General features: G+C 37.4%; 1 protein-coding gene across 39 annotated transcripts in view; it reads left to right on the top strand.

Annotated features, from left to right (window-relative positions):
- ERBIN (erbb2 interacting protein) overlaps positions 1-27223 on the top strand; it is a 127533-nt gene that overhangs the window by 32131 nt on the left and 68179 nt on the right. For all 39 annotated transcript variants that reach the window (XM_060400364.1, XM_060400381.1, XM_060400378.1 and 36 more), the window contains exons 2-4: positions 13050-13097; positions 19262-19459; positions 22529-22646. In XM_060400364.1, coding sequence (XP_060256347.1) covers positions 19271-19459; positions 22529-22646 — 307 coding nt within the window. In that variant the 5' untranslated portion in view covers positions 13050-13097; positions 19262-19270. The remainder of the gene's footprint in view (positions 1-13049; positions 13098-19261; positions 19460-22528; positions 22647-27223) is intronic.

Here is a 27223-nt window from a genome sequence, read left to right as displayed (position 1 = left end):
TGGAGGAAGCACAAGCTGGAATCAAGATTGCCAGGAGAAATATCAGTAACTTCACATATGCAGATGACACCACCCTTATGGCAGAAAGTGAAGAAGAACTAAAGAGCCTCTTGATAAAAGTGAAAGAGGAGAGTGCAAAAGTTGGCTTAAAGCTCAACATTCAGAAAATGAAGATCATGGCGTCTGGTCCCATCACTTCATGGCAAATAGATGGGGAAACAGTGTCAGACTTTATTTTTCGGGACTCCAAAATCACTGCAGATGGTGACTGCAGCCATAAAATTAAAAGACGTTTACTCCTTGGAAGAAAAGTTATGACCAACCTAGACAGCATATTAAAAAGCAGAGACATTACTTTGTCAACAAAGGTCCATCTAGTCAAGGCTATGGTTTTTCCAGTGGCCATGTATGGATGTGAGAGTTGGACTATAAAGAAAGCTAAGCGCTGAAGAATTGATGCTTTTGAACTGTGGTGTTGGAGAAGACTCTTGAGAGTCCCTTGGACTGCAAGGAGATCCAACTAGTCCATCCTAAAGGAGATCAGTCCTGGGTGTTCATTGGAAGGACTGATGCTGAAGCTGAAACTCCAATACTTTGGCCACCTCATGCAAAGAGTTGACTCATTTGAAAAGACCCTGATGCTGGGAAAGATTGAGGGCAGGAGGAGAAGGGGACAACAGAGGATGAGATGGTTGGATGGCATCACCGATTCAATGGACATGAGTTCGGATGAACTCCGGGAGATGGTAATGGACAGGGAGGCCTGGCGTGCTACAGTTCATGGGTTTGCAAACAGTTGTACAAGACTGAGCAACTGAACTGAACTGAGGCCATTAATGACCTAGGAAGAAGTTTCCATTGAAGTGATGGGGTACAAAAGTGTGATTCGAGTGAGTTTGAGAAAAGTTGATGAAATAATTGGTTAGAGTGTATATAGACAACTTGTTTGGAATTTTGTTGTAAAGGAGAGCTGAGAAATGGGTTGATAACTGGAGAGATATCTTCAGAGGAGATCCTTTAAAGATGAGAGGGAAAATACACCTACTCAGTGTCTCATATTGCTGTGTGTGGTCAAAATCAGTTGATTCTTAGGATATGTCAGAGAATTAACATTCTCTTTGGTTTATTTGACCATCTTGTTCTGTACCCATCAAGGCTTACAAATTATGTGTAATGAGTTTGCAAAGGAAAAGGAATTGTTATAAGTCATTAGCAGAATCTAAGAAGATTGGGATTTACTCTGGCATAGAGATGAATACCAGGAAGTAAAGAGAAATAAGGGAATAAGTACAAGGAGATTAGTCCTGCCACTATTCCTGTTTGGGAATAGTTTAGAATCTGATCAAGGCTATATGAGAAAGTATTTCTAGGTTTGAAATAATGCCAAGATTTAATTTATCACATTAAGAGCAACATCATTGTGAATATGTTTGTGGTGCATATTTCTACAGTGTCTGTGCACAGCTTTTATTGATCCGTTGTTGAAAGAACCAATTGTGTGTTATAAAAAGTTGAAATTTACTCACAGACCTTCAGTATTCCTTTTTTTGGCACAATTTTCACCTTCTCTAAGTTTGGTTCTGAGCCATACTAAAACCTCCCTCTACTTCCTCCCTCTGATTTTAGAATGATCTGATGTTAGGTTTTCAGAGTTAAATAAATCAATTCAGTCTGGGATGTTTGCATTTGTAGTCTTATTTCTAATTGTGGAATGAAGACCTTTCTGTAAGAATAATTAGGCCCTCTTTTGTTTCGTAAATTGTAATTCCTTCTAATCTGAGATAGAGGAGAATTTTGAAGATTTTTCTTCTACCTTTACGAAATTTGTTTCACAAAAGGGTGAAACAGACTGAATCTCTTCCATGGGAATGTCTTACCTATAAGCAGAATTGTTTTATCTACACTGGCCATCTCCTTTTCTGCTTCTAGTAGCGTGTTGTTCAGTCTGTCATGCGAGTTAGCATATACTGCTACTACTAAGTCACTTCAGTCGTGTCTGACTCTTAGCGACCCCATGGACTGCAGCCTGCCAGGCTCCTCCATCCATGGGATTTTCCAGGCAAAAGTACTGGAGTGGGGTGCCATTGCCTTCTCCGAATATAGGAGCACACAAAAACTTTCTGGTCCCCCGGTAAGAATAAGAAAAACCTGTAAAGAGTAAAAATTGCATTAAAAAAAATTAGAGGTAGCAAAAAATCAGTGGAATCAAGGAAGCCTTGGTGAACTCATTTCCAGAAATACATGAACTTCTCATCGGTGCGTCAAGAGTGTGGCAGTTTCCCAGCCTGGTTTCAGTATAGGATGAAGCATGACATGCTGTAAATGGAAAGACTGAAGGGCTGAGATAAATCATCCAATCTTCAAGAGACACTGGGCTTTTGGAAAGGGTAGGTATCTGACAAAGCCTGAAAGCAAAAATAAATCATTAAGCCTGATAATTTTATCTGCCTTGAATAAAGAGGAGTACAGGAGGGGTTGAAAAACCTAAAGAAATGTATAGATCTGCAAATTCTAATGGTTCTTGAATTATGGGACACTGCTGGAGTTGAATCTAAAGGTAAACCAAACCCAAAATATGTAGAACTATAGCCCAATTTCTTCCTATCTCAGATTTTGACAAGATCACAAAGACATGACTGTGGTTGAGAATGAGAAGTCGGGAATTGAATTGATGACAGAAAAATTCACTCTGATTGAAGGCAGGAGAAGGGGATGATAGAAGATAAGATGGTTGGATGGCATCACTGACTCAACGGACATGATTTTGAGTAAGCTCCGGGAGTTGGTGACGGACAGGGAAGCCTGGTATGCTGCAGTCCATGGGGTTGCAAAGAATCGGACACGACTGAGCAACTGAAGCTGCAGTCTGAAAGCTGCAGAACTGAAAGCTGCAGCCAGTTTCAGCTCAAATTGCATCTGCTAGAAATCTGAATTATCTGTGACTCATTCTAACTAGGGGTTTCCCATGTAGCTCAATGGTAAAGAATCTGCCTGCCAATACAGGAGACGCAAGAATAGGAAATGGCAACACACTCTAGCATTCTTGCCTGGAAAATTCCATGGGCAAAGGAGCGTGGCGGGCTGCAGTCCATGGGGTTGCAAAGAGTCTGACATGACTGAGCGACTGATTGAGCATGCATGCATGCGTCCTAACTGAGAGAAGAGCATAGGTTCTCTGAGAAATAAATAAAACTTGACAGAACAGTTTTACATTCATTTCTCAACCATCGTTTTATAAAAAGGATCTAGAATACTATGAAAAATTATGAAACATAAAAAGAAATAGGAAAATATGATTATATAATTGAGAGAAAACAGTTAACAGACTTCTTAGATGACCCAGAGTTAGGAGTCAGTGAGTTAGGAGACAGTGATTTTAAAGCAGGATAACATGTGAGGGATTGAGTATTTCAGGAGAGTGATGGGAACTTTGAAAAAATAGCAAATGCAAATTCTTGAACTAAAAAATGCAGTATCTTTAAAAACACTGCTCAAATGGACTTGATAGCAAATCTGTTACAAGAAGTAGACTGTAAGAAATGGTGAACGTGTGAATAAATACGGAAGTCTGTTTTCTGGTCTTCAAATTTATATAAATGACAGTGAATGTGTGTGTGTGTGCATGTGTGCACACTCAGGTATTTCCAACTCTTTGAGACCCCATGGACTGTAGCCTGACAGACTCATCTGACATGAAATTTTCCAGGCAGCAATACAGGAGTCGGTTGCCCTTTCCTACTCTATGTCTCCTGTGTTGGCAGGCACATTCTTTATCTCTGCACTACCTGGGAAGCCCTGGGATTTATAATATATAGAAGTAAAATTTATGACCATAACATGAAATATGAGTATAAACAAATAAATTATACTCTTTTTCATTTGTTATATATAAAATTACATACTTAATTAGAATAGTATATTATTTGAAGGTGGACTATGATGAATTAAGAATATGTGCTGTACATTTGTAGAGCAGCCAAAATACATGTGTTGTGTGTGTATGACTTAAAAGTACACACAGTGAGATTATATAGGAAAATAACTATATTTGGAGGCAGGAAGACAGGAACAAAGAACAAGTTAAAAATATATAGTAATGCAATAAACTTAAATTATACAAGTAATTATATTAAATACAAATGGTCTACGCCAAGCATCGAAACATAGAAATTGTCAGGTTGGATAAAATAGCAAGAACCAACTATATGCTTTGTACAAATGGGCAATTTAAAGACAAATTTGGTTAAAGCAATAGTGGGAAAAGGTATGCTAACACTTGTCAAAAGAAAGTTGTTATAGCAAAATATACTTCAAAACAAGGACTATTAGTGGAGTAAAAGGACATTTTATAATGATAAAAGGATCCATTTATCAAGACGATATAAGAACCCTAAATGTATATTTACAAGATATTCAGAATACATGAAATAAAATTTGATAGAAATAAAAGGAGAAATAGACATTTATACTTGGAGATTTCAGTACGTTTCAGTAATTAGTAGAAAAAGAATACCATAAATTAGGAAGGGTATGGAAGATTTGAACACCACTGTCAATCAGTTTCACCTGACTTTTTTTGAACACTAAGCCCAAGAGATGCAGAATGTGACATTTAAATATACATGAAAAACCAAGGTAGATCTCATGTGAGGGTATCAAAACTTTAACATACTGTGGAAGACTTGAAATTATAATATTTTATTTGACTACAGTGAAATTAAGTTAGAAATCAGTAACAAATGAGAGTTCAGTTCAGTTGCTCAGCTGTGTCCGACTCTTTGTGACCCCCATCGATTGCAGTATGCCAGGCCTCCCTGTCCATCTCCTGGAGGTTACTCAAACTCATGTCTGTTGAGTCGGTGATGCCATCCAACCATGTCATCCTCGGTCGTCCCCTTCTCACGGCTTCAGTCTTTCTTTCAGGGTCTTTTCTAAGGAGTCAGTTCTTTGCATCAGGTAGCCAAAGTATTGGCGTTTTCAGCTTCACCATCAGTCCTTCCAAAGACTATTCAGGACTGATTTCCTTTAGGATTGACTGGTTTGATCTCCTTGCAGTCCAAGGGACTCTCAGGAGTCTTCTCCAACAGCACAGTTCAAAAGCGTCAATTCTTTGGCGCTCAGCTTTCTTTTTCTTTATAGTCCAGCTCTCACATCCATATATGACTACTGGAAAAACCGTAGCTTTGACTTGACGGACCTTTGTTGGCAAAGCAATATCTCTGCTTTTTAATAGTTTGTCTCGGTTGGTCATAGCTTTTCTTCCAAGGAGCAAGAGTCTCTTAATTTCATGGCTGGAGTCACCATCTGTGGTGATTTGGGAGCCCCCCAAAATTGTCTCTCATTTTTTCCATAGTTTCCCCATCCATTTGCAGTAAAGTGATGGAATTAGGAGATCCCTGAATGGTGGTGTTTTTTGTTGTTTTTAGCCATGCCATAAAGCTTGCGGGATCTTAGTTTCCCGGCCAAGGGTTGAACCCCAGGTACTTGGCAGTGGAAGCTCAAGAGTCCTAACCACTGAATTGTCAGAGAATTCCCAATCTGAATGTTTTAAAATTAAGGTGATTCTGAATAACTCATGGTTAAAAGAATAAATCAAATGGAAAATGAACATTTTAAACAAATGGAAAGACAACATATCAAAATTTATGAAGTGAACTTCAGAATTTATAGCTTTAAATCTTGAAGAAGAAAATATTAGAATCAATTACTTAATAAGTTTTAGCCTAAGAAAAAGACAAATTCAAAACGAATAAAAAGGCAGAAAATATAGAGAAAACTGAAATGAGCGAAATGTAAAATGTCCCATGTAAATGAACAAATTGTAAAATTTTCTCATTGGAAAAAAATCAGTATAATTGGTAAACTTAATGTTTAGAGCAATTTAAGTAACTCTTGAACTTGTGAATCAGCATTTGGTCTTTTATCCCTGGCTTCTTTATGGCATCATGTCCTCAGAGCTGCATTCAAAGAAGGTAAAAGCAGTAGTAGTAAATCTTGAGGCAGAGGCACTGTTGTTTGCTTAACTTCTGTCACATTGAGTTGGTATAAGCAAGTCGTTGTTGTTGTTTAGTCACCAAGTCATTTCTAACTCTCTTGTGACCCCATGGGGCTTGTAGCCTGCCAGGCTCCTCTGTCCATGGGATTTCCCAGGCAGGAATACTGGAATGGGTTGCCATTTCCTCCTCCAGTCAGCCCAATTTCAAGGAGTGGGGAAGTAGACTCTGGATCTCTTAATCTTGGCGGTGAAAGACATTGTGGCCATGTTTCTTAATTCATAGTGGTTAAATCTCAGGTCAAGGGGCTGGGATTTTACCCGCTTTACAAGCTACTGTGTTAACTTGCCAGAAAACACAAACCAGAGACAAAGAAAGGGTTTATTACTCCCTGGAAAGCAAGCAGCCACCAGGGCAGTACTTGTGTCGGTTACTTGAGCCTGAATCTTCATAGGGCTTCACAGTGAGGGTCGGATGGGACCTGCACAGGTAGTAGTGTGCACTGCAGAAGGGGAACCCTGAATTAGGAAACCTGACCACACGTAGGACCACTCATGACCTGTCCTCTCCTCAGAAGAGTGAGAGATAGAAACCTTATCTTTACTCTGGAATTTAAACAAATCTTCTCTGGCGGCAGAGGATGAAGTGATTAGATAGCATCACCAACTCAATAGACAAGAATTTGGGCAAACTCCAGGAGATAGTGAAGGACAGGGAAGGTGTGCTGGCGTGCTGCAGTCCATGGGGTTACAAAGGGCTGGACATGATTGAACGACCAAACAATGAACAACGATCTCTGGAGAGAAGACGCTGAACTGTCTCAGTGTTGCTGAGTGTTATTATCTGGAATGTATCCTTATATAAACATCTTAAATTGGCTGTAAATGACATTGCTCAGAGAACCCAGAAATGTGAGATGCTCATGGAGAATTATTTTCTTATATAGTGTATCTTCTTGCACAATAATATGTATTCTTCCCATATACAAAATCTTTTCACCCTTCTCACTAGGGTGTCATGTCAGACTTAAGTCCAGTATCTTTCTTATCTAGCTGAGGTCTAAGTACAGATAAGGCTCTGCTATGCCATTTTGTAATTCAGTTCGGTTCAGTCACTCAGTCGTGTCTGACCCTTTGCAGCCCCGTGAATTGCAGCACGCCAGGCTTCCCTGTCCATCACCAACTCCCGGAGTTCACTCAGACTCACGTCCATCGAGTCAGTGATGCCATCCAGCCATCTCATCCTCGGTCGTCCCCTTCTCCTCCTGCCCCCAATCCCTCCCAGCATCAGAGTCTTTTCCAATGAGTCAACTCTTCCCATGAGGTGGCCAAAGTACTGGAGTTTCAGCTTTAGCATCATTCCTTCCAAAGAAATCCCAGGGCTGATCTCCTTCAGAATGGACTGGTTGGATCTCCTTGCAGTCCAAGGGACTCTTCAAGAGTCTTCTCCAACACCACAGTTCAAAAGCATCAATTCTTTGGCACTCAGCTTTCTTCACAATCCAACTCTCACTTCCATACATGACTGCTGGAAAAACCATAGCCTTTACTAGATGGACCTTAGTCGGCAAAGTAATGTCTCTGCTTTTGAATGTGCTATCTAGGTTGGTCATAACCTTTCTTCCAAGGAGCAAGCGTCTTTTAATTTCATGGCTGCAGTCACCATCTGCAGGGATTTTGGAGCCCCCCAAAATAAAGTCTGACACTGTTTCCACTGTTTCCCCATCTATTTCCCATGAAGTGATAGGACCGGATGCCATGATCTTCCTTTTCTGAATGTTGAGCTTTAAGCCAGCTTTTTCACTCTCCTCTTTCACTTTCATCAAGAGACTTTTTAGCTTCTTTCTGCCATAAGGGTGGTGTCATCTGCATATCTGAGGTTATTGATATTTCTCCCAGCAATCTTGATTCCAGCTTGTGTTTCTTCCAGTCCAGCATTTCTCATGATGTACTCTGCATATAAGTTAAATAAGCAGGGTGGCAATATACAGCCTTGACGCACTTCTTTTCCTATTTGGAACCAGTCTGTTTTTCCATGTCCAGTTCTAACTGTTGCTTCCTGACCTGCATACAGGTTTCTCAAGAGGCAGGTCAGATGGTCTGGTATTCCCATCTCTTTCAGAATTTTCCACAGTTTATTGTGATCTACACAGTCAAGGGCTTTGGCATAGTCAATAAAGCAGAAATAGATGTTTTTCTGGAACTCTCTTGCTTTTTCCATGATCCAGCGGATGTTTGCAATTTGATCTCTGGTTCCTCTGCCTTTTCTAAAACCAGCTTGAACATCAGGAAGTTCACGGTTCACGTATTGCTGAAACCTGGCTTGGAGAATTTTGAGCATTACTTTACTAGCATGTGAGATGAGTGCAATTGGGCAGTAGTTTGAGCATTCTTTGGCATTGCCTTTCTTTGGGATTGGAATGAAAACTGACCTTTTCCAGTCCTGAAAAATGCAAAACAAAAATACAATGAGATACTGATCTGTACCTACTACATAGGTTAAGATTAAGAAAGACTGAGAATATCAAGTTTTGGTGAGGATTTAATTGGAACTCTGGGAGTGGTAAGTGATAAAACTACTTTGTAAAATGATTTGTTTATTGTTTAAGAATAAAATTAAACATGCTTATAGACTCCAGTTCAGTCACTCAGTTGTGTCCCACTCTTTACGACCCCATGGACTGTAGCACGCCAGGCCTCCCTGTCCATCACCAACTCCTGGATCTTGCTCAAACTCATGTCCCTTGAGTCGGTGATGCCATCCAACCATCTCATCCTGTCATCCTCTTCTCCTCCTGCCTTCAGTCTTTGCCAACATCAGGGTCTTTTCCAGAGTTAGTTCTTTGCATCAGATGGCCAAAGTATTAGAACTTCAGCTTCAGCGTCAGTCCTTCCAATGAATATTCAGCGTTGATTTCCTTTAGGATTGACTGGTTTGATCTCCTTGCAGTCCAAGGGATTCTCAAGAGTCTTCTCCAACACCTCCATTCAAAAGCATCAATTCTTTGGCACTCAGCTTTCTTTATGAACTGTGATCTAGCAGTTTCACTACGCTTTATTTATCTGCAGGAACTGAAGCTTACATTCTCATAATACTTGTACACAAATGTCATAGCACTCTTATCTAGGACAGGTTGTCTTGATGAGGGTATTGACTGGAAAGTGGCACATGGCAATTTTCTTGGGTGAAGGAAAGATTTTATATCTTGATTGCTGTTGGTTATATGGATATATGCATTTGCCAAACTATACTCCAAAGGTCTATTTTATTATGTAAATTATGTAAAAACATAAAAGTGGAAATTTCTGCAAATGTGGGAACACCTTATAACTTCAATATGTATGTCAACTGCTTTGTTCCATGTTAAGATTTTTTTACCGTATATATGCTAACCATTGTTTGATATAAAAGTTTGTTTGGGTAATGTTGCTGGCAAGACGAAACTTTCTACTCAACATTCAGAAAACTAAGATCATGGCATCTGGTCCCATCACTTCCTGGGAAATAGATGGGAAAACAGTGGAAACAGTATCAGACTTTATTTTGGGGGGGCTCCAAAATCACTGCAGATGGTGTTTGCAGCCATGAAATTAAAAGACGCTTACTGCTTGGAAGGAAAGTTATGACCAACCTAGATAGCATGTTAAAAAGCAAAGACATTAGTTTGCGAACAAAGGTCCATCTCGTCAAGGCTATGGTTTTTCCAGTGGTCATGTATGGATGTGAGAGTTGGACTGTGAAGAAAGCTGAGTGCTGAAGAATTGATGCTTTTGAACTGTGGTGTTGGAGAAGACTCTTAAGAGTCCCTTGGACTGCAAGGAAGTTCAACCAGTCCATCCTAAAGGAAATCAGTCCTGGGTGTTCATTGGAAGGACTGATGCTGAAGCTGAAACTCCAATATTTTGGCCACCTCATGCGAAGAGTTGACTCCCTCCCTGATGCTGGGAGGGATTGGGGACAGGAGGAGAAGGGGACGACAGAGGATGAGATAGCTGGATGGCATCACCGACTCAATGGACATGAGTTTGAGTACACTCCAGAGTTGGTGATGGACAGGGAGGCCTGGCGTGTTGCAATTCATGGGATGCAAAAAGTCAGACATGACTGAGTGAACTGAACTGAACTGAGCAGGGGTCAGACAGCAGTGCTGACCTTGAGAGTGTGACGTGTATCTATTTCAGCAGCCTTCTTTCCTTGTCTCTTGCTGTATGTGTTGTAAGACATAGTGCATTTTATACATACAGTTGTTTTCGTCCTTCAGGATCAAGTGCCCTTTACAGTATTTTTTTTTCATTATATAAGTTTCTTACCTTTTTATTCTTATTCTTTTACATATAACTATTTTTGTTGTTTACTAGCATGTACTTACAGGTAATGGGTTAATAATATCCATAAAGTTCCTCAGAACTAAGCACAGATTGTATCAAATACAGATTAGCAAGTATGAGAGCCATGATTAAACTAAAATCAGAACAACTAAATACCATCTAATAGCTATGGGCATGCCTGAGGAGCCTTTGTTGTGCATTTTAACTTGTGAGCTTTTATTTAAAAAGATCATTCCAACATAAGATTTCTCTTAAATCTAGCCAAGTATAACTTGTGATCTCTTCAGATCCATAGGGAAGTATACATACTATATTTTTAAAAAGTTTTATAGTGACTTCGCTTTTCAGTTTCAAATATTTCCCAAATGAGAGTTTATCAGAAAAGAATGGGAAGGGGAAAAGATGGTAATTTGAGTATAGATGACTGTGAATTATTGTTGAAACTGTTAGGAAAAAAAAATCATATCAGCATTTTCTTTATGATAAAGAATCTTGAGTTATTGCTAATCTTCTAAATCAGTATCTGTAAGGGAGAAGCTACAGTAATCTGTAGTTTTGAAAAATAACCCTAAGCTGTACCGTGGCACCCAAGGTTTCTTTTGGGTCCATGAGCAGCTTTTTTCTTTTAACTGGCTGGAAACTTTGTTGGGGTGGTCTATGAATGGTTTTCCAAATCTGCTTATAAAAATCTATCTTTCTCTTACTAGATTATTCCCTGCACATCCACTACTGTGAGTCTTGACTCACCATCAGTCTCACTCCTCCTGTATTTTTCCAGTGTCCTTTATAGCTGAACTTCCTGGATTGTCTATATTTGCTATGATGTTATCCTTCTTCTATTGCTTGAATCCCCTACAAACAGCATTTTGTCTCTATTACTCCTCAGTAAGATAATCAGTGACCTTTACCTTATTAAACAATGGCAATTAAGGTTCTTATTAACATAATTGATAACTTCCTCCTTGAAATAATTTTTTCCATTTAGCTTTTAGAATATCATACTTTGGGCGAATGAGGGGTGCTTTCTCTTGACTCACTGCCTCTCTTCAGTGTCCTTTGCTGGTTCTCTTCTCTTCTTTATGACCTGTATTTTTATAGTATCTCAGGGCTCCACCATTGAATTTGTTTTCTTCCTTCATTCCTTTCTTTTTGAACCTGTACTCTTCTCTCCACATTGATGCCCTTGATTCTTTCATGTAATTGCATCACTTTGTTTATTTTTAAATGTTTATTTATTTATTTGGCTGTGTCAGGTCTTAGTTGGCGGCCCTCAGGATCTGTGGGCTCCAGAGCATGTGGGCTTAGTTGCTCAGTGGCATGTGGGATCTTAGTTCCCTGACCAGGGATTGAATCTGTGTCCCCTGCATTAAAAGGCAGATTCTTAACCATTGGACCACCAAGGAAGTCCCTAATTTCATTACTTTAAATATCTCTAAACAGATAACTTCCAAACTTACAGTCTCAGTTTGGATTTCTTTCCACTCTGAATACTCATGCAACTGTCTACATAGGATCCCACTAGGACAGCTTTCAGGTTTCAAACTGAAGGCTCTACATACAAACTTTTCTTCTCTCTAACCTCCTTCTGTAGCCATATTCCATCAGTTCATTGTCAGTTCCATTTTTTCAGACTACCACGTATGTGGGAGTATGTTGAGTGACAAAATAAGTGGCCGTCTTTGCTTGATATACACAGAAGGTATTTTTTGTGATATGTGCTACGTGTAGAATTTGTAGAGAAAGTTAACTCAGCAGTCTTAAACAATTTTTTATAAAGACAAATAGTTTAATATATTTAGAGTGACCCTTTAAAATTCTGAAACATATTTATTAATATCACTGAGCTTTTAAGAAAAAGATTATTCATGATATATGTACTTTTAATTAATGCTGCTGTTTTGGGTTTGGGGCTGTCCTATTTTGGAATGTGTTGGTTTCAGGTACAGAAAACCTAGCAGTGGTTTAAGCAAATAGAGGATTTGGTTTTCTTATACATCAAGAAATCCAGGTCTTTCTGTGGTTAGCATTGGCTCAGCTACTCAGCAGTGCTGTTGAGAGACCCCAGCTTGCTCTGTCTTTCTATTTTGTCAGCCTTATTGGAAGGCTTTTACTCCTCCTGTTGGTCGATTCATAGTCACCATGTTCACACCCATCCCTAGATGAGGAAGCAGATGTTTTTCCGGAATCCACTACCGTTCTACCCTCAAAGTAGACTTCTAAGTATGTGTCATTGAGCTTAACTGTGTCATCTGTCACCTGTCCACCCTTCTTGGAAAGCTAAAAGTGTGTATTTAGCTAGGTCTATTACCACCTTGAATAAAAGAAACTTCTGAAAAGAGAGAAAAGACTGATAAGCAGCTAACAGTGTTTGCCACAAAGAACCATCGAAAACTACTAAATTTTAAATATAATTGGTGATTAGAGTTTATTTGCTTGGGAAAACTTTTATTATTTCTCAATAAGCTCAAATAAATGGGATTTTAATGGTAGATAGAGTGGTATCTGTTACTTAATATAGGTGAGGGCTCTCAATAGTCTACAAATGTGTTATGAACAATAAATCCAGTGACTATTGAGAAATTAGTGATTTTGTGTGTGTGAGTTTATGTGACTGAATTATAGAGGATTTTAATTTAGATTTTGAGATAAATAAGTTGGAAGAGATGGTCCTTAAAGTCATAAAGATTATTTTTATTGTTAATTTTGTTTCTTTTTTTGTTTTTCATAGAATGTTGGCTCAATTAAGAAACATCAGGGAGATAAATTCAACCCAGTGGTAAGTAGTTTTAATTTCTTTTGTTAGAAAGTGTTTCCATTATTATTATGCCTTTTATTTGGTTGGCACCTCTTCCTCCACTGTTTTTGTATCTGCCGTTTTAATCCTGATTTATAAAGTGGCTCTTGAATCAGAACACTAAAATTTTAATGAACAGTCCCCGTGTGGATCACTTCCTGTTCAGATCAGGTCAGTCTTTCTCCTTGTGCTTTCCTTCCTTGCAGTATTGTGTAAGGGAGGATCTCTTTGGATTTCGTTACTCATTTCTCTCTCATGTGGTGCTTTCCTCCTCTGACCTCATTAAGGTCCTCCTCCTTTCTTATCAATCAGCAGATTTAGTCTGCTAAATTAGGATCCATTTTTGTATTTGTTCAAGGACCACTGAATTTATTCAGAGGTCTCAATTGTTCTTGTCACTGCCTCTGTCCACAGGAAGTTCTGTTTTGTTTTAATTCTGAAAGTTTTCATTTTAGATATAAACTCTTTGCAGTTTCCTAGAGCTAAGTATCTAATTTTTTTCCCTGAATTCATATTCTTTTCTGAGAAGTTCTGCAGTATGATTAGGACTACAGAAACGTCTTAGAGGTCATCTTACTTCCATTAGCAATTATTCTGCCCTGCAAATTGCCTTCTACTTCAAGTGCCCAGCACATATGATTGAAATAATATACTAAAATAAACATACTCTTCTTTTTTTCTGACCACTGTGTATAGCACATGAGATCTTAATTTCCAGACCAGGGATTGAACCCAGGCTCTCTTTTTTAGGAGTGTGGAGTCTCAAGCACTGGACCACCAGGGAAATCCCCACACCCTTATATCATTGTATTTGGTAATAGCATGTCATGTCCATTATTCTCAGCTGGGAGTTATGCTTTCAAATCCATTATGATTTCTGGAAAATGGATTTTTTAAGGCCACATTTTGTAAATTATTGAATACTATCATATGTAAATATAAGCATATTGTAGTTATAATATGAACCAGAGTAATAGTTTGAAGTATTATATTAGTGCTGTCTCTGTAGTAATAGAAAAATGTTCCTTATCTTTTCTTAGTTTGGTATCCATTAGCCACCTGTGAGTACTGAGTGTTTACAGTATAGTCAGTGAGACTGAGAAACTAGATTTAAAGTTTCGTTTGATTTAATTTGAATTTTCAGGTTAAAATGCCACTCTGTCTACCATATTGGACAAAGCATATAGTTTTTCCCCATTTTTCTTAAGTGTCCCCCTTAGTCATTATCAGTTGAAAAAGAAAGTGTATATTCATTTTTAGAATCTTTTTTTCATTATCTCATTAAACATACAAGTATAAGCTAAATTCCCCTTTAGTGATTAAATATCAATAAAATGCTTATTTTGAGTAAAATACACCTTCATATAAACATAGGTTAAGCATATTCAGTAAACTTTACTGACAGAGTAATTTTTTGTTTTTTATTGAGTATAGTTTACATATAATGTTACATTAGTTTCAAGTATATGACATAATGATTAGTATTTGTATATATTGGAAAATGATCTTTATAATATGTCTAGCAACCATCCATCACCATACATAGAAGCAATTTGTGTGTGTGTGTGTGTGGCAAGAGCTTTCAATCTACTATCTTAGCAACTTTCAAATATGCAATACAGTATTATTAGCTGTAGTCACCATGCTGTACATTACATCCCCATGACACAGAAATTTTAGATAGAAACAGTTGATGTTTGACATTATTAGTGTAAGGGAGGAAAAATTTTCCCTTCCTCCTGTTAGGGTTCCTGGCTGGGTCTGAAAATTTAACTGACAGAGACAGATTAATAGGAGAAAAATGTATACATTTGTTTAAGTATTAAGACCCAAAGAAACAGTTAAACGAGTATTTTTATGTGATGTTTGATGAAGTGGACTGTTGTGTAGAAATACAATAGATCAAAGAGTAAATGTAGTAAATGAGGAGATTTAGCAGGCCCTGTTCATTAGAATTTCTCTCCCTTCGTCTTTAGAGATACCTTCTAGTATAAAGAGGACACCTTTCACAGAAACATGTTTATGATCTGTTTCGGGGGGAAAGGCACAGAGATCAGAGTGACCTTCCTGCTTTTGCTGTTTTCTCAAGTTCCTTTAGTTTAAAACACTAAGTATTCCGAGTACCATATTTTGTCTTGAACTCCCATCAGTTGTTTGTCTCTGTAAACCCTAAAGGAGTATGTAGTAAAGACCTATTGATACTTGAATTCTGAGATGAGTATATCCTAATATATTGAGAAATAGTGTAGTGCAGTATGAGTACAGAATCAGTTTCTTTATGGAAAATGGGGATGATAATAGTATATGCCTTAAGATATATGAGGATGAAATGAGAATAAGCATATAGTTTATTTGAAGAATTTAGTACAATGCCTGGTGCACATGGTGATTAAGTAAGAATAGTCAGATTTTATTTTCTGTACTTGCTAGGGAACTACTTAAGCTTACTGTCAAGCACTTTTAAGAATATGATATAATTTGATGAGTTAGAAGCAGTGCCTTGCAGATTCATGTTGGAGCCTGAGGCAAAAGAGAAAAATTAGTCATACTGATTCTGTCTTTATTTTTAAATTAACCATGGATTAATGAATTATTTTTCCAAGAGTTTGATTTTTTACAAAAATGTTGCATTAAAATATTTAATTTGATTACTGAAGGGTTTTACTGTGTCTGAGGCATTTGCCTCACTGGCTTCAACCTAGTCTTGGCTCTGGGTAGAAGTAATCTAATACTCTAATGGAGTCTTCTGCCTAAGGCAAGAATTTATTATTATTCTGCAGAGAATTGGTAACTTTAATTAGAAGTCATTCTTATTTTATTGTGGTGGGCTTTTTTTTTTTTTAGTAAATTAATGTTAGCCTCCTAGTTGGAATTAACCTCTGTATGTATGTATGTGTTCTTAATAGCCTTGAGGATTTTCACTAATTCAGAATTGAATCTTTCCCCCAGTTAGATTGAAATAATGAAGTCTGCACTTTATTGAAGCAGGTTTCTTCTCTAGTAAACTTTAGAAAAATTAAAAGAATGACATTAATTGAAACAAAATATACTTAGCATAGATTGGAATTTTGATGTGGGAGAGTTACAGGAAAGTTAAAGGGCTGGTTAGAGAGACCTGAAAATATCTTTACACTCCCACTTTTCTACTCAAAATTGCATATAGTCAAGTTCTTATTTAAGAAGCAGCTCTTAATCAGAAGTTAAATAAATATCTTTGTTATATTAGGGTTTTTCTTGTTGATGAGGAGACTTATAAAGTATAGTTCTTTTCAGTTCCATTCAGTAGCTCAGTTGTGTCTGACTCTTTGCGATCCCATGAACAGCAGAACTCCAGGCTTCCCTGTCCATCGCCAACTCCCGCCCGGAGCTTGCTTAAACTCATGTCCATCAAGTCAGTGATGCCATCCAACCATCTCATCCTCTGTTATCCCCTTCTCCTGCCTTCAATCTTTCCCAGCAACAGGGTCTTTTCCAATGAGTCAGTTCTTTGAAAGGTGGCCAAAGTATTGGAGTTTCATCTTCAGCATCAGTCCTGCCAGTGAATATTCAGGGTTGATTCCCTTTAGGATTGACTGACTGGATGACCTTGCAGTCCAAGGGACTCTCAAGAGTCTTTTCCAACACCGCAGTTCAAAAGCATGAATTCTTTGGTGCTCAGCTTTCTTTATGGTCCAACTCTCACATCCATACATGACTACTGGAAAAACCATAGCTTTGACTAGACAGACCTTTGTCAGCACAGTAATGTCTCTGCTTTTTAATATGTTGTCTAGGTTTGTCATAACTTTTCTTCCAAGGAGCAAGCGGCTTTTAATTTCATGGCCGCGGTCACCATCTTCAGTGATTTTGGAGCCCAAGAAAATAAAGTCTGTCACTGTTTCCATTGTTTCCCCATCTGTTTGCCATGAAATGATGGGATAGGATGCCATGATCTTAGTTTTTTGAATGTTGAGTTTTAAGTCAGCTTTTTTACTCTCCTCTTTCACTTTCATCAAGAGGCTCCTCAGTTCCTCTTGGCTTTCTGCCATAAGGGAGGTGTCATTCTGAAGTGGTCCTTTTAGAAGCATATAAATGGTTACTTTGAACTGTGGTGTTGGAGAAGACTCTTGAGAGTCCTTTGGACAGCACAGAAATCAAACCAGTCAATCCTAAAGGAAATCAACCCTGAATATTCATTGGAGGGACTAATGGTGAAACTGAAGCTTCAGTACTTTGGCCACCTGATGTGAAGAGCCAACTCATTAGAAAAGATCCTGATGCTGGGAAAGATTGATGGAGGAGAAAATGACAGAGGATGAGATGGTTGGATGGCATCACCGACTCAATGGACATGAGTTTGAGTAAGCTCCAAGAGGTGGTGATGGACAGGGAGGCCTGGTGTACTGCAGTCCACGGGATTGAAAAGATTCAGACACAACTGAGTGACTGAACAAACAACAACAACAAATGGTTACTTTTATGATCATTTTGTGAAGTACAAAGTGATGGAGTTTATTTTTAAATTCACTATAAATTTGAGTGTGAAGTGAAGTGGGCCTTAAAAAGCATTACTACGAATAAAGATAATGGAGGTGATGGAATTCCAGCTGAGTTATTTCAGATCCTAAAAGAAGATGATGTTAAAGTGCTGCATTCAATATGTCAGCAAATTTGGAAAACTCAGCAGTGGCCACCAGACTGGAAAATGTGTTCTCATTCCAGTCCCAAACAACATTCAAATTACAGTGTAATTGTGCTCATTTCACATGCTAGGAAGATTATGCTCAAAAGTCCTCCAAGCTAGGCCTCAGCATCAGTATGTGAACTAAGAGCTTCCAGATGTACAAGCTGGATTTAGAAAAGGCAGAGGAACCAGCGATCAAATTGTCAACATTTGTTGGATCATAGAGAAAGCAAGGGAATTCCAGAAAAACATCTATTTCTGCTTTATTGACTATGCTAAAGCCTTTGACTGTGAATCACAACAAACTGTGGAAAATTCTTAGAGATGAAAATACCAGACTACTTTACCTGCCTCCTGAGAAACCGATCAAGAACCAATAGCTAGAACTGGACATGGAACAACAGACTGGTTCAAAATTGGGAAAGTAATCAGACAAGACTGTATATTGTTACCCTGCTTATTTAACTTTTCTGCAGAGTACATCATGCAAAATGCTGGGCTGGATGAATATCAAGCTAGAATCAAGCTAGAATATCAAGCTAGATTGCCAGGAGAAATATCAACAACTTCAGATATGCAGATAATACCACCATAATGGCAGAGAGTGACGAGAAACTAAAGAGCCTGTTGATGAATGTGAGAGAGGAGAGTGAAAAAGCTGGCTTAAAACTTCAACATTAAAAAAGCTAAGATCATGGTATCCAGTCCCATCACTTCATGACAAATAGAAGGGGGAAGTGTGGAAGCAGTGACAGACATGTTTTTTTCCTTGAGTTCCAGATTGACTGTGGACAGTGACTGTAGCCATGAAAAAGACACTTGCTCCTTGGAAGGAAAGCTGTGACCAACCTAGACAGCATATTAAAAAGCAGAGACATCACTTTGCCAACAAAGGCATGGATAGTCAAAGCTGTGGTTTTTCCAGTGGTCATGTGAGAGTTGGACCATAAAGAAATCTGAGCACTGAAGAATTGATGCTTTTGAAGTGTGATGTTGGAGAAGACTCTTGAGAGTCTCCTGGACTGCAAGTTCAAACTAGTCAATCCTACAGGAAATCAGCCCTGAGTATTCATTGCAAGGACTGATGCTGAAGCTGAAGCTCCAATACTTTGGTCACTTGATACAAAGAGCCAACTCATTGGGAAAGACCCTGTTGCTGGGCAGAAGGAGAAGGGGGCAGCAGAGGATGAGATGTGCGGATAGCATCACTGACTCAATGGACATGAATGAATCTGAGTGAACTCCAGGAGATGGTGAGGGACAGGCGAGCCTGGCATCCTGTAGTCCATGGGATCACAAAAGAGTCAGATAGGACTTAGTGACTGAACAACAACAACAACTATATGAAATTTGATAGGAAAGCAGTGTAAATGCATTCTGTTGAGTGTGCTTACAGAAGGGAATATTTATCTGTGATGTTTAGTTTGTTTTGAACAATTGTTATAATGCTTTTACTAAACTTATTTTTGTTTGCATATTTCAGTGTCTAAAAATGACTACAAAACGAAGTTTATTTGTGCGGTTGGTACCATGTCGTTGTCTTCGAGGAGAAGAGGAGACTGTCACTACTCTTGATTATTCTCATTGCAGTTTGGAACAGGTTCCCAAAGAGATTTTCACTTTTGAGAAAACTTTGGAGGAGCTCTACTTAGATGCTAATCAGATTGAAGAGCTTCCAAAAGTATGTTAATCTGGTCTTTCAATAATTGCCTTTGGTTATTTTTATGCCTAGAAATATGATATTCCCAATGTTGCCATAATGCTGATACATATTATTGCCCCCGTCTTGGTTTAATTTCATCTTTAGGATATGTAACAGAATTCAAATTTTTTAAATTGAATTTTTAACCTTTATCTTTTCAAGTTAATTGCTTATTTATGCAAATAATTTAAAAATTTATATTTAATTCCTGTCTTATTAGAGCCACTAAGGTAGATAGTGAAGTGAAAGTCACTCAGTCATGTCCAACTCTTTGTGACCTCATGGACTATATAATACAGTCCATGAAATTCTCAAGGCCAGAGTATTGGAGTGGGTAGCAGTTCCCTTCTCCAGGGGATCTTCCTGACCCAGGAATCAAACTGGAGTTTCCTGCATTGCAGGTGGATTCTTTACCAGCTGAGCTACCAGGGAAGCCCAAGGTATATAATAAGACACTACAGTTTCTGCAGCCAACAGATTTACCTAGACAAAGAATTGAAATTAATGTTTTTCTAGTTTCCATGAGACCTTGATCTACATTATAGTAATTGAAGATAAATTGTCCTTTTAGTTATCATGTCAGAATTTTGTTTTTTTAACAGCTTTGCAGAGGTGCTATTCTGTTTTCCCCATTTCAGTTTTGTTTGGAAAGGCTTTGGAAGACTTAATATTTCTGAAATGTAGGAACAACTAGCAGGAGAAAGTTGGTTTGTTGACATGAAACATCCTCTCCCATTAACAACTTGCTTGCTAAAATGTTTTAGTTGTTACTTCTCTTTTTTCCTTAAATTCTAACCCGGCTTCATCCCCTACTCAGTTTCTTATTTTTGCAGAGAAAGTTGCAATAGTTTTACCACCCAAACAACAGTGTTTTTCAAGCTGTGGGTGTAGACTCATTAGTGACTCATAAAAATCAATTCAATATATGGGGCATTTCCAAAAAATAAACTCTTTATTTGGACTGGTGGATTTAGAAGACAAAAAATACAAGACATCCAATTAAATTGCAAATTTCAAATAAATAGTAATTTTTTAGTATAAGTGTGTTTCATGCAGTGTATAGGACATCTCTCTCACTAAAAAATTATTGTTTGTCTGAACTTCAAGTTTTACCAGGCATCCTGTATTTTATTTGGTAACCCTAACTATCATAGAGTAAAAAATAGAGTGTTGCATGTATCTATTGTAACATAAAATATTTGTTTTAGATTTATGTGTGTGTTTATATACATCCTGGATGGCAGCATTGTTTTGAAAGAGTTGCTGTTTGGGTGGCTAGTATAGTAGTAAAATCATTCTGAAAGCCAGCACCATCTGAGATTGCCTTATAAAGAAATCTTTATATAGCTGTGGATAAAATATTAGAAGTTGTGAGTTGCATGTTCATGAATTTCCGCCCTAGGTTGTGATAGGGTACTTTGTGATTGACTGTTTCCTTGCATGTTGTTTTTCAGCGGAGAATTTATCTTCCTTAGCTAGGTCTCCTAGAGAAAATGGAAGACCAAAATTGGTCCCATCTTCTAATTACCACCAGTGAGGTCTCATTCTGGGGACTGTGTTGAAAAGAGAGAGGGATGCTGTGATAGTGCAAATACCTGAATCACTTACCATGCCTAGCAATTTCCCATTTTTGGGAGAATGCTCTCCTTAAATAGCATGTATCCCGTGCCATCCTGCTGACAGTCTTGGTTTTTCCCAAAGACTTTACTTTTCAGAGCAATTCTAGATTCACAGCGAAACTAAGAGGCGAGTATAGAGTTTCCCAAGGCCACATAGTGGTCAGATGGTAACGGATCTGTCTGCAGTGTAGGAGACCCAGGTTCAATCCGTGGGTCATCGGGAATATCCCCTGGAGAAGGGAATGGCAACCCACTAGTATTCTTGCCTGGAGAATTCCATGGACAGAGGAGCCTGGCCAGCTACAGTCCGTAGGGTCACAAAGAGTTAGACGTGACCTGGTGACTAACACATGCACATAGGTTTACCAAATATGTAACCTGTCCCCACACATGCATGGCTTCCACCGTTACCAACATCCCCGCTTTGGTACCAGAGTGGTTAAACCACCACAGTAGTTAGAACTGATGAACCTGTGTTGAAAAATCATAATCACCCAAGTCCATAGTTTACGTTATGGTTTGCTCTTGGTGTTGTGCATTCTGTGGATAGCATAATGCATATAATGACATGTATTAATTGTTCTGCAATCAAGCATAGTATTTTCAGTACCCTAAAAATGCTCTGTACTCTGCAGAGGTTTTTTTTTGTTTGTTTGTTTGGTATGAAGCTTAGAAGTCGCCCACGTACTTACTGCCTTTGGTTAAATATATTTAAGTCACATTTTCATTATTGTGATTTTAGCATAAAAGTATGTTTGCTCCCTTATTTTATTTTTCTCTCAAATCAGGGTTCTATATTTTAATTCATTTAAAACCAATTTTACATATTTGAATTTATATAAATATAACTGATAAACTTACATTTTGGAATAAGGATGCTTGAAACATAAAATCCAAAGTGAAAGTGAAAGGGTTAGTTGCTCAGTTGTGTCCGACTCTTTGCTATCCTGTGGACCATAGCCCCCCAGGCTTCTCTGTCCATGCAGTTCTCCAGTCAAGAATACTGGAGTGGGTACCATTGCCTTCTCCAGGGGATCTTCCTGACCCAGGGATTGAACCTGGGACTCCTGAATTGTAAGCAGATTCTTTGCCATCTGAGCTCTTGGGGAAGCCCTTTTAGTTTACTGTATTTAGTAGCCACTTATTTCTTATGACTCTAACAGAAAATACACCATATGCTAGATTTTGTTAAATGCATTTTGCCCAGGGTAGGAGTGTGAGGATATAAATCATTCTGAATAGTCCAATAGTATTCAGCATAAAATTGTAATAGCATAAAATAATAAGAGGTCTTCTCTGGTATGTGTGTAGGTATAATTCATTCAGTTTTAATGACATTGATAATATTTGTCTTTCTAAAGGTTAATAAATGAAATATTTAAGGAAACTGAAGGAATAATCAAAATCCTTCTCTACCTTGTTTCAACAGCAACTTTTTAACTGTCAGTCTCTACACAAACTGAGTTTGCCAGATAATGATTTAACAGCATTACCAGCATCTATTGCAAATCTCATTAATCTCAGGGAACTGGATGTCAGCAAGAATGGTAAGATTCTTTCTTTCTGACTTTTTGTGCTTGGGGAACATGTTAAATAAATAAAATTTCTTTTGTATTTTACCAGATAAAAAAGAATTTTAAAAGTTAGATTGCAGTCTGTTACATTAGGTTTTTTATATATATGTATAAATTTATGAGAATTTAAAGCAAAGTGAAGAATAAGTGTAAACATTTTAAAATAGCTTTAATTGAAATGCTGTGGATATGTGCATGCACATATGTGTCCTTAAATCTGCTTTTTTCATATATATATTTACTGCCATGTTTGTGATGATGAGAAATTAGTAACAACTAGCTGTAATGTCTGTTGTTGATAACACATTTTGAATCATCTGTAAGCATGGACTGTAATGTAGCTCCTAATGATATTGACGTAAAATATTTACAGTGTAAAGTTTTAAAAAAAGTCGTGCTACATTAATGAATTGAACATCAGCAAGTACTTATTGAGAGACCACTCTGTGCCAAATACTTTATTAGGAGCTTGGATTACAAATTAATGATGAAAAGTAAAAGGACATAGTCACTGTTCTCTTGGGATACAATGTCTTGGTTTTGTGTGCTTAGTTTGATAAACATTAAAGTGTGGAAGAGATGTTCCAAATTGTTAATTCCTTACCTTGAAGTGAGAGAGAAGTAACACTTAAAAATTTTAGAGTGAGCATATTATAATATATTGGAATAATAGAATAAGCATTTCCCAAGACCAAGGAAATCCTTATACATAACCACAATATCATTATCACTCAAGAAATTTGACACCGTATTTTCCCCTGTTGCCTAATAATGGCCTTTTTAGCTATTTGCCCAACCTACACCAAGTTAAAGATCACATAGCTTTCAATTGTGTCTCTGATCTTTTAAAACTAGCTTGTCCATCTTTTTGTGACATTGTTTTTGTGGAGTTCAGATCAGCTGATATTTAGTTGTTAAGAGTTTTCTTCTCGTGATTTTATTTTAGGTTAGTTAATTTCCTCAGCTTCTTCAAGGGCAGTTTGAAATTTGTTTCCATTCCTCATGCTAAATAGAGTGGCAAGTATTGTGTAAATTCCAAAGAAAATGAACTTGATGATTACCATTGTAGCTGTACATTCACTGACAGTTAAGTAGCATTGTAGAACTTTGGAATTGTGACATTAGAAGTCATTAAGTGTAACCTTCCACTCTGAAGGGTTATGGCTTCTACTTTTTGGTGTTACTGATAAAATTACACACACCTGGGAAAGGCTAGTAACCAATGTTATTAGTCTTCATAGTATGAAACTTTTCCTTGGCTCAATAATGTACATGCTTTATTCTCCTCCTGAAAATGCAGTAATTCCAGACTTATACTTCTCTAAACTTGAGAATTGTGCAGTTATGCCCTACAACATCATTCAATCAGTATCTTAGACTTTCATGCAAAGAATAACGTGTTTGAGTTATGACAACCCCTTGGACTGTAGTGTTTCTCTCTTTTTTTCATTCTAGCTTCAGCAGTTCTTTGTGGATTAATGAAACCCTGCTTTATACAGTTCTGTCAGCTTGTGAGTGTTTTTTGAAGAGTTAGAATTTCTATGTGACCAAAAGATTTAGGATACTTAAGTATTGTGCTCTGAAAAAGAATGGCATTAGTTATTGTTATCAATAAAACCTTACAATTTATTTCATTAAAAATTAAGTTGATTTTGTCTATTCTTTTCTTCTCTTTCTACGTGATCTCATCTATTTTTTAAATGGCAGAATCAGTCCCTTGCCTTTTATTTGTTTTCTTCTCTTCTTAGTCTTAAACTGATGTCTAAATGCAACTGCGTTTCATTGATGATGAACAAAGTAAGTGAGGAGAGACAGGAAACTATGATTATGTCAGAGCCATTCCTTGACTGACAAAAATTCTAGTACTTCTAATTCCTAATCTAATAGTCATCATTATAACTGATGTAATTAACCCATTTTGCTTTTATAGAGTTGAGAGTATTTTAATTAACTTGTGTAACCCTCAAGTATATGCTTATACGAGTCTACATTACTATTACTTTTTGGCCGTGTCTCATGACTTGTGGGATATCAGTTTCCTGACCACGGACTGAACCCAGGCCACGGCCGTGAAAGCCCAGAATCCTAACCACTAGGCCACCAGAGAACTCCAAGTCTACATTATTGAAAACGGAATACATTATGCATATTACAGGGTGATGTGGTTGATTATGAGAATTTTGAGTTTCATTAGTTGTACATTTAAGTTAACAGCTTGCTTAAAAGAAAGGATAGCACGCTAAATGAAAGCAGTGTTTATCAAATTTTGGAATTAATTACATTTAGTATAAAGATGGTCATTATGTTAGAGATGGATGAGTTTCATCTTTTATTCTGAATGAGAAAATTGAATTACCCCTAAATATACCCCTAAATATTTTCTCTATTACAACATCTCATCGTGTTAAATGTTGCATAAGATGCTTTAATCTTGTATCCAAGTTCTAGTATTCTTATCCTTTTAGGTATTTTTATCAGTTCAATCTAATGATATTCTATCTTAATATAGCAGATATTTTTTCATGTTTACTATCTATATGACCCCTGCTTGGAAGGAGGCAGGAAACATTGTGGCATACTTTATTAGTGTTTCAGCAAGCTGTATTTATTTAAAAGCACTTGTTTTAGGATTCTTTACTTTCATATTTTCTTAGTTTCTGATATTCTGATATTTCTTCCAGTGTTTCTCACTGGCAAGTAATATGGCTTAGTGATTAAAACATTTGTTTAGAAAGAGAAAAATTGAATTGTATTTTGATCATTACTTCTTTGTTTATTTGCCATGTTGCTATATTTGGAAATTAATCTCATTCTCACTTAGACTATACATAATTTCATCAATATTACCACTTCCTATTCTGCCTCATGAGACTGCTAACCACATTGTGGACCAGTGTGTATACAGGAAGTATATAAATTTAAGATGCTGATATTTGTCTTCATTTTGTAAGGAATTCACTTTTTATCATTTGATGATAAAACTAAAGTCTTAATTTATGAGTGTTAATTTGTTCTTTTTCTTGTCTAAAGTTTTGGTTTATTAGCTTTTTAAAGAAAGGAAAATCTCACCAGGCTGCTATGCCAAGTCACTGTAAATAGCAACTGGTGTTAGAGAAATTAACATTTAACAGCCATTGTGTTCAAGTGGCTTTTTTTTTTTTTTTGCTGCACTCTGTAGTATGTGGGATCTTAGTTCCCTAATCAGGGATTGAAACCCCACATCTCCTTCATTGCAAGATGAATTCTTAGCTGCTAGACTGCCAGAGAAGTCCTGGCCTGTTTTCTTGAGCAGACTATTACGGATGATGATTAAGATTATTTGCAAAAGGGGTTGATAGAGAAAGCTGGTGGAGAGAGAAAAGAAATGAAGACTATCTAGCTGTCAGTTCTCTCTATATAAGCACAATGAATAAAAACTAGGAATTTTAATGCAGAGAAACCAGAAAGAGTAGCTCAGATCTTTCTGTCTGATATGGGAATGCTGGAGAGGTTAATTATGCCTTTTTAAAAACTGAGTTAAAACATTCAGAAAGAATAGGTTGAAAGTTTATGAATCAAAACAGGAAGCAGTTCCTTGAATCTGAGAAAATCTGATGATTGGGGACAGAATACTGGAAAAGACACATCACTTTTAAGTTCACAGAAGTTATATTGATTACAAGGGATTATCAATTACTGGGGAAGTCACTTATTTTTCTCTGTTTTAAAATTTCTAGAGTTGTTGATTTGCTTAATAGTTACTGTTGCTTAAATTCAGCTGTTTTAATAAATCAGCTTATTTAAGATAACAAAAGAAGAAAAATCATGTGTTAAACTGACATGGAACTTAAAAAATATAGTCTGGTGATTGCTGGTCACTGCTAAGTGTGTTGTTAATGTGGACCAGAAGTGGGGTCTGCAGTCACTGTGCCTTACCATAGGCCTTAGCACTCACTGTGTTATACCTGAGGCTAACCATACGTCTGTTATACCCTAGCCACTGTGATCATTTAAGTTTGCAATTTCTGGTTCAGACTCTTAACTGGAAATCAGTGTTACATTCTATACTATTTGTTACTATAGCCTTTAAAATACAGAAACAGTAAAGAACCACTATTAACTTACATTGTACATTTGGGTCATTGGAGGGATGGATATTGATGCCCTCTGAACAAAGATCCTCAGGATTACCTGTGATTGAGCCTTGGGGATGGAAGGGGAGTCGCAGTGGGTGCTAAAAGACTTTATTACAGGATTTGGGCTTGTACTTGATGATTGGAAGAGAATTTAAGAATATGAGTGTTTGCTATGGATGGAATGCTGTCAAGAAGTATAATTCTGTGATTGAGAGTATTAATAAATGTTATCTATAGGAAGGCAGATTAGAGCAAAGCTAAAGCTATAAGCACTAAAGCAGCAGCAGTCACACATTAGAAGAAGGGATGGCTTGGACAAGATTCACATTTTGTCTTTGTTAAGTCGTGATTATAAATACGCTTTGGTCTTGATCTCTTGTGGTTAAAGAATGGCCTCCTTTAATATTGGTATTATGTGAAATTGCTTAGTTCAAC

Source organism: Ovis aries, chromosome 16 (assembly GCF_016772045.2).
Source record: "Ovis aries strain OAR_USU_Benz2616 breed Rambouillet chromosome 16, ARS-UI_Ramb_v3.0, whole genome shotgun sequence".
NCBI classification, from domain to species: Eukaryota; Metazoa; Chordata; class Mammalia; order Artiodactyla; family Bovidae; genus Ovis; species Ovis aries.
This window is presented reverse-complemented; position numbering and strand designations above follow the sequence as displayed.